This window comes from Rosa rugosa, chromosome 7 (genome assembly GCF_958449725.1).
Source record: "Rosa rugosa chromosome 7, drRosRugo1.1, whole genome shotgun sequence".
Classification (NCBI taxonomy): domain Eukaryota; kingdom Viridiplantae; phylum Streptophyta; class Magnoliopsida; order Rosales; family Rosaceae; genus Rosa; species Rosa rugosa.
Genome location: NC_084826.1, coordinates 30,920,427 through 30,935,757, shown reverse-complemented (window position 1 = coordinate 30,935,757; position 15,331 = coordinate 30,920,427). Strand labels below are relative to the sequence as shown.

General features: G+C 36.8%; 3 protein-coding genes across 3 annotated transcripts; 1 reads left to right on the top strand and 2 right to left on the bottom strand.

The window, feature by feature from the left end:
- Positions 1-252: 252 nt before the first annotated feature.
- On the bottom strand, positions 253-879 carry LOC133723166 (protein FAR1-RELATED SEQUENCE 5-like). Its single transcript, XM_062149989.1, has one exon. The coding sequence runs from the start codon at positions 877-879 to the stop codon at positions 253-255; it is 627 nt and encodes a 208-aa protein (XP_062005973.1).
- Positions 880-2,200: 1,321 nt separating this feature from the next.
- On the top strand, positions 2,201-10,301 carry LOC133722487 (DNA repair protein recA homolog 1, chloroplastic). Its single transcript, XM_062149374.1, has 12 exons — positions 2,201-2,649; positions 2,748-2,823; positions 3,771-3,833; positions 3,954-4,083; positions 4,178-4,263; positions 4,351-4,476; positions 4,787-4,891; positions 5,023-5,079; positions 5,629-5,691; positions 5,770-5,846; positions 6,652-6,724; positions 9,807-10,301. Exons 1-12 carry the CDS (start codon positions 2,342-2,344, stop codon positions 9,912-9,914), a joined length of 1,272 nt encoding a protein of 423 aa, XP_062005358.1. The 5' UTR covers positions 2,201-2,341; the 3' UTR covers positions 9,915-10,301.
- Positions 10,302-11,418: 1,117 nt separating this feature from the next.
- LOC133723165 (uncharacterized) lies at positions 11,419-12,162 on the bottom strand. The gene has a single exon (XM_062149988.1). The coding sequence runs from the start codon at positions 12,160-12,162 to the stop codon at positions 11,419-11,421; it is 744 nt and encodes a 247-aa protein (XP_062005972.1).
- Between the last annotated feature and the right edge of the window lie 3,169 nt (positions 12,163-15,331).

Sequence of the window (15,331 nt, the reverse complement as noted above, 5' to 3'; positions counted from 1 at the left end):
GAGATAATATAAAAACACAACTTGACTTCACTGAGGTTGTTGTCTGACTGTAGTATTTGTAGTTACAGTTGTAGCTGGTGCAAGATTCAGACCTGTAGTTGAGTAAGTTGAATTCTACAAATATGAAACTCAGTTTAGTTTCATTATAGTAATTAAAATGTACGAATGTACAAAAATTTCAAATATATACATATATATATATACCTGGTTTGAGAAAATTTCAAATATATACATATATATATATACCTGGTTTCATTTTGGTGCTTTGTTTCCCATTGACTCCAAAAATGACTCAAACAACCAAACAAATGACTCCGTAGTCTCATCCAATAAAAAAGCACATCCAAACAAAACATTTCTCCAATGATGATTAACTCCAACTATAGGTGCACAGATCAGATTATACTTGTTTGTACGAAATGTTGTATCAAAGCATATAACATCCCCAAAACAATCATAATCAAGCTTTGCTCTGCCATCCCTCCAAAAGAAATTCGTCATTCGGCTATATTGGTCCAATTGCATTGAGTAGAAAAAGTTAGGATCCTCACCTTGTTTGCGCTTAAAGTGATTCAGCAAACTTTGTGCATCACCTGCTTCCAACATTTCATTCTTTTTCCTTTGCAAGTAGTTATAGACGTCCTTCTTAGTGCACCCAACATTTTCCGGACCACCCATTTCATTTGCTATGTAGAAAAATGATTTCTTTGGTCCTATGCCCGCATCATACATAGAAGTAAAAATATTTCCACAAGCACCTGTTACTTTTCGCCCTGATCTCAAAAACTGTCTTTCGTCAGGCTTTGCAAGCTCATGGTTATGATTTGAATTGATCTCTGATACTGTCCATATTCCATCTTTCACTGTAAATGATATCATAGCCTTACAACCACTCTTGTTTCTAACTTCCTGTGTTTGTTTGGTTGAAATACATCCTCGTCTCTTGTAAACCCCTCCTTTGAACATAGAAATTCTCGTTGGCGGATTTTATTTGATGCATCTCTTCGAATATGTCCTTTACAAACACTGAAACCCTTCCTCAAATCATAGGTGTTATATAAATTGTAAGCCTCATCATCAGAGTGTACTTGCATTCCCACTTTGAGTTCTTCTTCGTCTCCAATAGTTTCCTCCATTCCTTTACAAGCCAATTGAACTCTGTCAAACAACAAATATACAATGTAAGAAACAATTATAGTCTCATCCGGTCGAGTAACATATAAAGTTGAAAGCAATTTTTTTTTTTTTTAGCTCACTGAACGTAAAAGGCAAACACTTTTTATTAACAATCTTAAGCAAAGATCACTACGCCTAGGAAGTTGAAGAGAAGACTTCTCTATATTGCATGAAGATTGGTTTATAAGGAACTCTACTCCACGCAGCTTGCCTCTGCACCACTTCCATGGCAAAACAATTGAAATGCCCAGATTGAAACCCAACAAAAACCACCTCTCAAACCTCAAATTGAGTTCAATTCCAATAAAACCCACCTCCAAAACCTCACAATTTCCAGAATCCTGACTAAATCCTACCCATCTCCTCTCCACCCGATTCACACGAAATAGTCACAAGAAAGAAAAGACTGACGAAGACAAGAAGTACAGAAATTCAACAAGAATTAAAAAGAGAATAGTTTACCGATGAGAATGAACTAACAGGTCGAGTTGTGTTTATTTTGGTGAATCTGTAATGGAATGGAAAGGATGATGAATTGGGTGAGAGAACAGAGGCCTCGTTTGTTGTTCCCAGATTCAACTATATCAAGGAATTCTAATTTAGGCAAAACTCATGCGATCTATTTCGTTCGGAGATCTCGATCTGATGGAGAGCGTGAAGGCAGAAGAAGAAGTTGATAGAGTCAATTGGACGCGGCAGCAAGCAGAACAAGAACAGAGGCCTCGTTTGTTGTTCCCAGATTCAACTATATCGAGGAATTCTAATTTAGGCAAAACTCTTGGCGGGACTTTGAAATTTGATCGAAAGTTTGGAGCCCTTTTCGCAGCAATCTGGCGTGGAAAAAAAATCACACGTGTCAGGCTACGAATGGATGATCGTAAATGTGACGTGGTGGGGGTGCCCTACCTAAGAATTTCTCGGTTTCAAATTAATGACTGTACCGGTTCACCCACGTTAGTACCGAGATTAAAAAAAAAATAAAATAATAATAATAAGAAAAAAAGTTGTTTTAGTTTCCGATAGCAAAGGGCAAATGTTTTAGGGTGCCGTGCTCGCACTCGCACTCGCAGTTTCCATGGAGCAGAACCTCCTCTTCTTAGCAAAAGAAAAATCATTCCATTCCCTCTGCTCTGCTTCCAAAATCATATAGAGAGTCTTGAAAGCAATGGGTTTAGCGCTGAGAAGCAACAGCGCAAGCATGACATATTATATGTCCACCACCCACTCACACTCTCCTCTCTCATTCCACTCCTGCTCTCTCCCACACCGACACCGCTTCAACGTTCAATCAATGGCGGTCAAAAGGGTCCGCTCTGAGCTCCAAGTAAAAGTCAACGGCTCTCTCTCCGCTGCTGACTCCGACCAACTCTTCCTCGACCGCCAAAAAGCACTGGAGGCGGCCATGAATGATATCAATAGCTCATTCGGCAAGGGAAGTGTTACAAGACTAGGAAGCGCTGGTGGAGCTTTGGTGTATGCGCTACCCTCTTTTTCTTTTTGCTTCTTTCTTTCTGTTTTTCTCCATGCTAGTGTGTTTTAGGGTAAAGTTGTTGATTTTTGGTGTATTGCAGTGAAACTTTCCCCAGTGGTTGCTTGACATTGGACCTTGCCTTAGGTGGTGGCCTCCCAAAAGGGAGAATTGTAGAGGTGTGTTCCCAATTCCCATTCTATTGTTTTTTCATGCGTGTGCATTCTGGTCTTTCTTTAAATTCCACCTTGCTCATTATTGTGGAAGCATTGAGGTGTTTTGTTAGGCGAAAAGGCCCATTGCTGCCTCTAGTTTAATTTTATTGAATTTGTTCCTGATCAAGAAAGGAAGAGTCGATTACTAGGAGATAGTGTACATTTGATATTTTTCTATCTGGCCTGGCCGATCAAGAGGGGTAGAATAGCTACCAGATTAGAGATCTTAGTCGAGTTGTAAATCATGTGGTGTTAACAAACTATAAATTAAAAGAAAACCGAACTAAATAAATGATAGTCCAGTTTAACATTGGTGCGATAATGATATGATTGACTGACAATTTGCATGACTTCACTCCAAAATATGTGGTTGATTAGCAACAGCTAGTGGCTATGGCCTCTCTAGAACATATGGATGCATCATCATTCTTTAGGGACAGAATCCAACGGTGGGCAGAATTTTCAATTCAAGAGCGGGAAGGGTTTTAAGTTTGTTACCAATTCAAGTCAAAGTCCATCTTTCTATTTATTTATTTTTTAATGTAAAACAGTATTGATTCCAAACTAGAGTATTTAAATCATCAAATGAATGCTAGAGGTGATAATTAGCTCTTAAAAAGGTGGTTGAAAGTGGTATAACCTAAGGTGTCTCCTCTCTTTCGCTTTTAACTTGCAAACCAGTCGTAGAAAACTTTGGAGTATTATCCCAGGGAAGTGTTCCTCTTTTTAATAAGTGAAAGACTTGTGCTCTTTCAAATTCTTGTTTGTCCACTGTTGTTTTGTTTTGAGAGTTTAAACCCAAACACCAATGGAGTTTATGCCATTCCAAAGAAATAGTTTAGCACTCTTCATATTTAGATTAGGTAGTTTCGTCGACGAAAGGCTGATTTATATGCTGTATTTATTCCCAGATATTTGGACCAGAAAGTAGTGGAAAGACAACTCTAGCACTCCATGCAATCGCAGAGGTGCAGGTACTGTAGTTGTATGAACTTTCATTTGGAAACTTAGTTTCCGGTAACTAAAGCATTACTTCTTCAAAATTGTTGTGTTTGTGCTGGAACCAAAGTTTAGCTTTTACTGATAATAAGCAGAGGCTTGGAGGAAATGCTATGCTTGTTGATGCAGAACATGCCTTTGATCCAGCATATTCAAAAGCATTGGGAGTAGATGTAGAAAATCTGATTGTCTGCCAGCCTGATCATGGCGAAATGGCACTTGAGAGTAAGATATCTTTAACTATGTGTGTATTCTATGGGAACTATTTAAGTATTTTGGAAGTATTCTTGACGTACTAATTGATTTTGTATCACCTCAGTTGCAGATCGTATGTGCAGATCTGGTGCCATTGATCTTATCTGTGTCGATTCTGTTTCGGCTCTCACTCCACGAGCAGAAATTGAAGTAACTTTTGTTTTCCTGCTGGTAGTTTTGAATGTCAGATATGCGATTGCTCATATAAGTCAAATGACTTTCTGGTCTTTTACATAGGGTGAGATCGGGATGCAACAAATGGGTTTGCAAGCACGCCTTATGAGCCAAGCTTTGCGCAAAATGTCAGGAAATGCATCTAAAGCTGGATGTACTCTCATATTCTTGAATCAAATAAGATATAAGGTAGTTTTACTTAACATTGTTTGTATGATTTCTTTTGCCAATCATACATCTTGGATTTGTTGCCGAGTATGAGTGCCTGGGTCTAGCCACTTGTATCTGAGCCTTGAATTTCAGATATACATGATACATACTTGGATCCATTGCAATCCTTTAGATTGAGTGTCTGGATCCAAGCAGTTGAACTCAAGTAGGAAACATCTGTATTTTTATATGGTGGCAATTGTTATGATAGGATCCATGGTAATTTTTGCCCCCTAATCACAAGTACTTCACTTCCAAAATTATTACCATCGTTCATTCATTTTGCAAGATTGGTGTGTATTATGGGAATCCAGAAGTGACATCTGGAGGAATTGCATTAAAGTTCTTTGCCTCAGTTCGCCTGGAAATACGTTCTACAGGGAAAATAAAATCTGTAAGCACAATAGCCACTTTTTCTTCTCGTGCATTAGTTATTTTATAGATCAATGAATTTATCTGTTTTGATCTCTTTTCAATTTTAATCTATGCTGTTTGTTATCTGAGTTTACTTTTCTATTTAATTAGGTAAAGGGAGACGAGGAAATTGGGGTTCGGGTCCGTGTACGAGTGCAAAAGAGTAAGGTACTTTTAAAAACATCAGAATAATTTCTGCCTCTTTGAGGGATTTTCAAATTTTCTTCGATAGTAAAGCCACACATTGATTGCACTCTTGCTAGAAATTTGAAACTGGTAAAAAGTATCTAGACATCTATTACTGGTATAAAGTTTGATCAATTGTAGTGCCATTCTTAATTGCTTTTGTCTAATTTCTCAAATTTCTTTGTCCTGCATCTATACACCGGTCTAACCGCAGTTGCGAACATGAAAAAACATTGATATAACAGTCAATAATCACTAGATTGCACTAGCATTTCTGGCTGAAGTGTAGAGTTTTTGGGCAAAACCTATTGATCCCTTTTGATTCTTCAGATTTGTGAGAACTGCTTTCATCTTTTTTGAAGATATTTTTTTATCAACTGCAATATCCTGATCTACAGATTTGGCGTGTAGTAAATATTCACGATGCATTTAATCATGTCCATCATTTTAGTAGTTTAGTCAATATTTGTTATGGTTCTAATTGATGTTGCTCATTGGCTGAAAGATCCTTATCCTAAGAAGTTGTTGTAGGTTTCGAGGCCATACAAACAAGCTGAATTTGAAATTGTGTTTGGAGAGGGAGTAAGTAAATTGGTAAGTATGACAACATATTAGACATTCCCCTCTCAAAGGTGGAAACCGCATTCTGTTTTGACGTTTCTCTTTCTTTAGGGTTGCATTTTGGATTGTGCTGAAATGATGGATGTAGTAGTGAAGAAGGGCTCTTGGTATAGCTATGGGGACCACAGGTTTGTATTTGATTTTCTATTTCATCTTTGATTTCTTAAATTGCTGGCCATCAGCAATTAAGTGCCTGAGCATCTGTCATTTATTTTATTCATAAGTTGGAGTCTCGTTTTACTTATTCATTCATTCAACTTTATTAATGATAGGAAACAACACTTTGTTAATAAAATGATTACAGAAGTGTCATCAGAATCCTTGGTTTAGCTCTATGGACTAGTATAGCTTAAATAAGAAAATCAATAGTTTTTCTTCTTCTTAGGTCTGTGTTTATAATTGTTGAACCACCTCCTTAAGGTTGAACAGAATCCTAGGCAGCTCTGTGGACTAGTATAGCTTGAATATAAAAATCTGTTGTTTCTTTCTTATGTCTGTGTTTATAATTGAACCACCTCCTTACACCTAGCTTCCTCAAATGATCCTTTTGTTTCATAAAATGCACTCCACCTAAAGAGTTGCCAACAATGAGGCAGAGGGTGCGGTGGAAATTGTTTGGTTTTCTTTTTGATTTTTTTTTCTTTTGCAATAAATGAATGATATTATGGTAAATGTGATGTGAAAGGACGATATGTATTCTCCTGCTCTTTAAACACAGAATGTGATTAGACTTCAAACTTTTGTTCTTCGGACTTCCTCCGTCAAAATTGTTTTCCTGTTATGACTGTTATTCTTTTTCTCAATAAACAACAGAAGTATTGTCTGTCTGTACTCATTGTTTTTCTTTTCCGTTTCTCTAGTGTCCTAAACTGTTTTCTGTCAATTGTAAAACTGTTGCAACTAACTAGTGGTATTTGATTGTGATAAAAAAAGGTTGGGACAAGGAAGAGATAAATCATTGCAGTACTTGAGAGAGAACCCTGTTCTTCTCGATGAGATAGAGAAGGTATGGATACTTACTAGCTACTATGATCTTTCGATCTCTTGTATTGAACTTGATGCAATACTCTTGTTTTTTTCCCCACTCTTAATCAATCAATACTTTGCTGCTTTGTTTTGCACTAATAGTGGTCAAGACATGCTACATTGTTTGGATGGTTATTGTTTTACTTTCCCAGTAATGTTAGGTTTTCAAATGGAAATGAGTGTTGTCATTCTTTTGCATTGTTCATTGTCTGGAAGTTTTGGGGTTTTGTCTTGTTTCTTGAGTGAGATTTTATTTGTGTTAAACAGGGGGAACATCATTGTGTTGCATGTTACAATTTATAGAGAATTTAGACATAAATTGCTTTGGCAGTCAACTGACTCAACTCTATGGATTAGAATTTAAGCTAACAGTCTTAATATATCAACAACACTATTAAGGTTGGAGAGTAAACATTGACAGCACCCAGCTTGCTGCAAACAGAAAATCATATTTACTAGTGCTCCGGAGGTTACTTTGGATGGGTTGGGTGACTTAAATTGAGAATGAGGAAGGAATTGTGAATGAGACTGTTAAGTTTTTTTTTTCAGAAGCTTTATCCTAGAGATGAGTAGGTGAGGCTTAGAGATTCATAGTGGTGGTACTGAAAAGCCATTATCTTTCTGAGTGAGGGAGGTCATGGCTAATACAATCAAGGGAATTTGTCAAAGGTTGACAAATGATAGATGTCCCAAACGAAGTTGCTGAAGAGTAACTTGTTAAAAGAAGAAAGGAGTTTAGTAGTCCTTTTAGCATCCTGTCATTGAGAGTAGTTTGTGACTCGTGCAAATGGCTGGATTCCAATATTGTTTAAATAAAGAAGAAACAGATTTATCAATCAAAAGAATGATGCAATCAAAGAAAATGGGACAAGGTGTCAACAATAGAGAAAAACAGCAGAAAATCAAAAAGTTACCGAAATACATGGAAAGCTAGGGCACAAGGAACTAATCTGTTTCTATCTGTTGCCATTTTATGGTGGGAAATTGAGAAAGGGCAAGGTTCTGGGAATCCAGGTTGGTCATGAGATAGCTTTTTGGCACTCATATCCTTGTTTATATAGATTATAACTGTATTGTAACTATACCATTGCTTGGATCTGTATGGATGGTTATATTACTTTTAGTTGGATATTTTGGTTTTAAAAGGGATTTAAACGACTTGGAACTTAGATCTCATATAGATCAAATAGGAGGAGGATGTTGGCTTTGGGTGAATTTTCTTGCAAGTCTTTCTCTAAGGTGTTGATTGGTTAGTGATTCTCTTCCTCGCTTCATTCCATATTCTGTAATTTGGAAGCCTAAAGTCCCTCATAAAGTTTGGGTTTATGTTTCGGGTTATTGCACTAGGAAGGTAAATATACTTGTCATTTGGTTTGAAGGAGAAGACCTTATGCTCAGTGGTGTATAATGTGCAAAGAAAAGGCTGAGAGTGCAAATCATTGTTTTTCTACTGTCCGATAGCATTTGCTTTTTGGAAAAAAAAAAAAAAAAAAAAGGGGGTGTTTAGGGAATGTAATTTGAGCTGTTGCACCCAATTTTTTGACGTAGTGCGAAAGGTACAATTGTTTTGGATCATCTGAGCATCTTTATGGGCTTCAATTTCTTTGGTCATTGGGAATAACTCATTTGCTATTCTGCTGTTCTTCTGCTTATTGTTTCTTCTTTCTTTGGTGTTCATGCTTTTCTCTTTCTTGGAGTTCTTCTCATAGATGTCATGTCCACTCGTATATTTCTTGTTAATCAATAAAATTCTATTTCTTACCAAAGAAGGTCTAGCCAGCAATCTGTAAAATAGTTCTCTGGAGTGCATTCTTTGTTGGAGAGAAATAGTAGATTCTGGGTAAATGTAGAACTTTCGAATAGCTAGTTCAGTGGACAAAAGAGCTCCAATGTTTTACTACTTAGATTTAACTACAGCTCAGAACTATTGTATATCAGCGCATAGTATACCAATGATCTGTTAGAATTTTCAGTTAACTTTGTCGCTTAACAAAGAAATGCTGAAAGGGAAAATGGAGAAAGAAAGGTGGAAGGCTGAGATGATTGCTGATGAAGGCAAGGATTAGGAACCCTTCGCTTAGCAAAGAAATGCTGAAAGGGAAAATGGAGAAAGAAAGGGGGAAGGCTGAGATGATTGCTGGTGAAGGCCAAGGGATTGGGAACCCTTGGACAGTTCAAGGACTTAAAGGGTTGGTTCCTCTCAACTTTCCCAGTGTTATTTTTCTTAGCGAGACTCACTGCAGGGTTGCAGAGATGACTTGTATCCAACATCAACTTGGGTGGTCAAGTGTTTTTTCTGTTGTATTTTTAAGAAAAAGAAGAATGGTAAAGGGGTTAGTAGAAGTGGTGGACTGAGCTTGCTTTGGACCAAGGAGGTTGAGCTGTTGTTGAGAACTCTTTCAGATAATCATAATTATGTGTTGATTGGAAAGGCGGATGATCCTAATAGGTGGGAGGTTTACCGGGGTTTATGGTTATCCTAAAGTTGAAGATCGTCACTTGTGTTTGGTATACATTTACAGGGGTGTTTGGTGTCCAAGATATTGTTTTCAATTAACTTTGTCATACATTTATGTTTGGTATTCAAGACTCTCTCATAAAAGTTATACTAGAATTTAGTACTTTTAATCAAGTACAGATAACTATGGAGTAAAGAACAATGCCAATGCCACTGGTACCTTATGTGGCAGCTGATGTGCCTTGTCACATCATTTGATGAAAATTTCTGATTGGGTGGTTTTTAAGTGGTACACCTTAGCATTACTACTAAATTAGTAGTAGTTTTGCATACTTACACTTGGTTTCCCTTAAATTGGGTTAGTGTGCTGACTCTGTAATTTGTTGTCAATACACTGAAACTTCGATGCTATTTTATTGGGGAAAAGACTGGACTTCTGAAGTACAGATAATGGTTTTTGCATACTTGCACTTGGCTGCCCCTAAAGCGGGTTCATGAACTGACCTCTGTTACCTAATACATGGTCAATACTATGAATTGTAAACGTAATATGATGGTATTTTATTGGGTAGAGAACTGACAAACTTTTGAAATGCACCTGCAGATAGTTCGCTCCACAATGACAGATGCAACTGGACAGGTAGGCTCATTGCACACAAGGAACTTGCCAGTAACACATCAGGATGAAGATGATTTTGAAGATGTCCAATGAGTAGAAACAGATTTTGGTATTATCACTGTTTTCTACACTGGATTAAGGCATCTGCAGTGCTGGGGGATTGCAAAGAAGCAGCACCAATTGGCAGCTCCATGGTGTATCGGTGTTTGACAAGTTGACATTAAATGTCTACCTCTAATTCAGTTCCTTTCGCAAGGATCGTTGGTAGAGATATTAAGGGAATGATTTTATGGGAAAAGAGAAGAGTGGGGTTGCTTTGTATTATGTTCTCAACGATCAGGCCCGCTGTTATCATTCTCATCTAGGATGTAATTTTATGAATATGGATGTAGTTACTTTGATATGACCTTGAGAAGTAATGAGAACATTAAACAAGAAGTACTCCATTCCACAATTATTAATAAGAAATATCAATGTGAAGTTTCAAAATGTTCTCAATTGTTTTTTTTGCCCTTTTTTATTCCTCTTCAAGTAGAAACAACTTCACTCCTATATTTTTTAATAGAAATTGATATCATTAGATCAATAGCATAAGGCTATAGTCTACAGACACTTACATAAGAAATTTGGCAAGGAAATTCGGGATAACCTAAGCAATGTGCAAACCATTAAGTTATAAGGAACGCGCTTTTTAAGCAAGAATAAAGAAATAAAAAATTAGGGCTGGGCACGGGTCGGGCGCTTGTAAAATTTGGTGAGCCCAGATCAAGACCCTTTTTTTGCGGGCCGGGCCCAATTAATGTTTTTTCATTTCTGGGACCGAGTTGGGTTCAGACCGTTTTTTACGGGCCGGGTTTTCCGAGCTTTCGGGCCCAAAAGAAGTTGTCAACCTGTTCAAGCAAATGATTTAAATCATTTCTTCATCATGAAAGATCTACATCGATTCGATGATTTTCCGTCACAAAATAACCACAATCTTTAGTTAAGAAGAGAGAAGAAAAAAAAGGGAGGTGCTGATCTGATGGGGAGGAAGAGAGAAAAGAGGCGTATGGGATAATGGGAGAAGAAGAAGACGATAAGAAGAAGAAACGGGAAACAAAAAAAAAAGGAGGAAGAAGAAGATGAGAAGAAGAGACGGGAAAAATAAAAGAAGAAAGAAGAGATAAAGGAAGAAAGAAGTCTTCGAACATGTGTCGATTACACATGACTTCGGGCCTTCGGGTTTTTTTTTTTTTTTTTTGACTTTTAAGGACCGGGCCCGGCCCGTTATATAATGTTTTCGGCCCAGGCCTTTTAAAACTGTCAAATATTTTTGAAGGGCCTGGACCGTTCGGCCGGGTTTCGGGCTAAATGCCTAGTCCTAGAAAAAACCTCGCCTCCTAAGGAAAGAAAATCATCAACTAAACCTTACCTACGGCGAGCAATTACGGTACAAGAAACTAGAAACGTTTTAGAAGACTCATAGAAGTTTTTCACCCTCACATAGGCTTAATACCCTGAGAAAAAAAAAAAAAAACTTAAACAATAACTAGCTCCTTCCCCTTTTTTTTTTTTTTTTTTTTTGAGAAGAAACGACAATTTTATTGATGTGAAAAGATTAAGTACATTCTCTAGAAATAATCTCCTCTAGAAAGGGAGGTGTAGAAGTAAAAACAACATTGCATGACCTATTACATAATGCCCAACGAGCAAGAGAATGAGCAGCAGTATTCCCTTCCCGATACAAGTGTGAGAAAGTACTTCCAGGCAGCTGAGAAAAGAGAGCCAAAACATCCTCATAAACAACCCGGAGCTGAATAAAAGAATCTTGGATAGAATGCATAGCTTGTACTAACAATAAGGAGTCCGATTCTAGACGAACTGGACCCAAACCCTGGTCAAGAACCAGCCTGCAAGCTACTCTACCAGCTAGTGCCTCCACTTGAGCAGGAGAAAAAACTTGATCAAAACTAATGGCCATCCCACAAATAAAAGAACCATTTGCATCACGTACCACAATTCCTGCGCCACCAGAATGAGAGTGCACATCAAAAGCTCCATCCATGCAAACACTGAACCAACCAACAGGAGGCTTCTTCCAGGCATGCTTATTACGTGGGACCTTGGGGGGTGAAATATTGGCTTGAAGATAATTGGCATGCCAAACTTGAGCACTAAGTAGGAGAGGCTCACAATTTCTATTCGCCCACACTTTATCATTCCTTGCTTTCCACAAAAACCATAGCTTCACCAAAAGACGGCAAAACGATGATTGAGGTAATTGCTCCATACAATGTTGCAACCATTCCTTAAGAGAAAGCGAGGGAGAAAAACCCAGCATACCAGACAAATGATGAGTCATCTGCTTTGCAATAGGACAATAACGAAAAATATGAAGAGGGGTTTCTTCCTCATTTTCACATAAGGGGCAAAAAAGCTCCACTTCCACCTTCTTCTTACCTAGATTAGATCTAGTAGGGAGAAAATGATAGGAGCATTTTAATGTGGTATTTTAATAGTTAATTCCTCACATTTTGCTTAGTTAATTCCTTAACGAATCGATTTTTAATTCAATTTTTATTTTTAGGTACATTGGAGTAGATGATGATGAAATAAGTGTTAGGTCCATAAAATGATGGAGAAAAATGGAAATGCACTAAAAAGGTCAACTTTACACATTTTCCTACTCCGGCTAGGAGAAACCAAGCCAAGCAAGGAAGAAGGAGCGACCACCTGACCAAATGAACTTCAAATGAGCTGAAACCTTCCAGATCCATTCTAGACATCCTAAGAAACATTTCTTATGAAGAGTGCAAGAGCCAAAAAGAAGTGGAAGGCCTTCAAACAGTCAGCCCAATGTTCTGCAGAAGCAAAACTGGAAAACTGGACCTGTAAGGAGTCCAGCAGAAATTCCGGCCCAAACACATGGAGATAAATTCTGAAAATTTTACAGAATGATCTACACTCATGATGGATCATTTCATATGAAGAAGTCACGGGCAAAATCTGAAGTCTTGGTGGAGAATTAATTGAAGGAAAAATGAGTAGAAAGTGACTCAAACCTAACAAATTCCATTAGTGTTTAAATGCTCAAACCTAACAAATTCCATTAGTGTTTAAATGCTCAAACCTAATAAATTCCATTAATGTTTAAATGCTCAAACCTAACATATCATCATTTGTTTAAATCCAAATAGTTTTGCTTGGTAGCCTATAAATAGAGGCTACAACAAAGAAGAAAGGACATTCCTTCATCCATTCCATCTTCTTTGTCTCTCCATTTCCTTTCCATTTTCCTTTCCATCCTCTAGTTTCAAGTTTAGTCATCTCCACGAGTTCAAGCAAGGCCAAAGAAGAAGAAGAGAAGCCGTGAGCACTTCCATCCATAGCCATCCTTGAAGCTTGCTTTCGAGTTTCAAGAATCCACAACGTGAATCATCCATCTCATCTTCATCCACGGTGTAATCCTATTCTCCTTTGTAACCTTTGCTTTGAATTTCGTTGGTTATGAACTAGTTGACATATATGTTTGAACAAAGTATTATTTCTGGAATTTTTATGATTAATTGAGAATTTTCAGATTCATATATTGTGATTCGAGAGTTGCTTATGTGGGTTTGTTTAATTAAATTTGCGTTATAGATAACTTTTGTATTTTAATCTTATGTGGTTGCAAACACTTAGGGTTTCGATATGAATGGTGCTAGGTTTAAGAACATGAAATCGACTTTTCGTTTTGTGTAAACTTGAATCAAAGTAGTAAAGGTTTTGTACAAAGATCGAATTTAATTAAAGAGAATTGCAATTAGGTGGACTTTTCCATACTAAGTTGTACACTTGAGTTGATAGCCTTTCTCTATGTGTAATGCGTTAAACATGACATGATTGACTAGCTTTCTAGGGTTTGATTGCATGTTTGATAGGATTAATCTAGGTGCTTTCGCTTAGGTTAATTAGCATTGAAAAGTAAAAAATGGGAATTCATTTGCTTTCGAATGTTTCACATGATCAACTCCTTTCTCATGACTTAGATGAACAATATTAGGGTTTGAATCAATTTTAATCATAAGTTTCGGTTTTGATCTTTGTTCCTTCATTCCATTCGTATTTTTATGTTTTTGCATTTTAATTGTTTTTGTTAACTTAGTTTCATTTTCGAAAAAAACCAAAAACAAAATCCCCCCTTTTCGTGTAAAATGTTTATATTTTGTGAATACATTTGTGAATATTATACTTTGTTTTAATTTTAATTGTTTAATTGTTTGACAATGACAGGTGTACCCTCAATCCCCGGAATAGAACGATCCCTACTTATTCTATACTAACAACTACATTTTGCAGGGTTAAATTGCGCGCTTGCTTTTAGCGTATCAATTTTTGGCGCCGTTGCCGGGGACTTGAAAAATCACTTGTTTTTGTTTATAATTATTGTATATAAACTGTTTGAAACTTAGTTTAAATTAACTATGTTGTTTTTTTTTTTTATATTGTTGAATACGAGTTTTAATTGTAAGTTGTAAATTGAACGGAATAGGTGAAGTCTCTTTTGTTAATATTGGCCTAAACCCCTTATTGGTACCTAGTTCAGGTCCATTAAGGTTGAGGGCGGCCTTTATTAACACTTGTTGAACTGTCTTCACACTTATGAACTTTTTCATCTTAGTAAGTATAGCCTATGTGGAATGGTGTCTAGGAAGGGGACAACGTTCATGACGGGTTTTTGAATCCAGAAGTGCTTACAAATGGGCCTAGCTCATGCCAAAATGGATTTTCCCTCTCGTGTTCGTCCTCCCCTACCTGGCCATTTCAGTAAGGTTGCCCAACGGATGTAGGAGGGACTTTGTGTCTAGGCGACTATACTTGGGCCGCATGTCCACTTGATTTACCGCTTGGAATTAGATTTGATATCAATAATATTTATGACAAAAGAAAATGTAACAAAATGTTGTGATACACTAAGGTAAAAAAAAAAAAAAAAAAAAAAAAAAAACATTTGTGTAAATATTTTTCATGTTTTTTTTTTTACTCACTTGTGTACCTAACTTGTGTCTTGTGTACAAAATACTTGTTAATTATACTTGTAGTTTGTAATTCATAGTTACTTGTTTTTTTTTTTTTTTTTTTTTTTTTTTGTTAATATTAAGTTACTAACTTTATTTAATGTAGGTACCGTCTGGCTGCAAGACGTAAAATACAAGCGCTGCTTGGGAGGCAACCCAATTCAGAATATAATCAGATTTGCTTTCTCTTCCCCTTTTACTCCTCCATTTTCTTTTTGTTTTAGTAGTTATTTTCGTAAATTCCATCCCTATATGCTTACTTATTTCATTGCATGCTTTTAATTGATTACATTGAGGACAATGCAATATTTAAGTGTGGGGGAAGGGATTTATATTTGAGTCTTTTATTTTGAGTCAGATATATTGGAAAATACAAAAAAATCGAAAAATGTCAAAAATTAAAAAAATTTCGTTGATTTTATTTATTGAGTCTTAGTCCTTTGTTTTTATTTTTGAGTCATAGGATGCCCT

Coding starts and splice junctions, on each gene's coding strand:
- LOC133723166 (XM_062149989.1), bottom strand. CDS start 879: ATGATATCATTTACAGTGAAAGATGGAATATGGACAGTATCAGAGATC.
- LOC133722487 (XM_062149374.1), top strand. CDS start 2,342: ATGGGTTTAGCGCTGAGAAGCAACAGCGCAAGCATGACATATTATATG. Junction 2,824..3,770: donor CAAAAGGGAGAATTGTAGAG/GTGTGTTCCCAA, acceptor ATTTATTCCCAG/ATATTTGGACCAGAAAGTAG. Junction 5,692..5,769: donor GAGAGGGAGTAAGTAAATTG/GTAAGTATGACA, acceptor CTCTTTCTTTAG/GGTTGCATTTTGGATTGTGC.
- LOC133723165 (XM_062149988.1), bottom strand. CDS start 12,162: ATGACTCATCATTTGTCTGGTATGCTGGGTTTTTCTCCCTCGCTTTCT.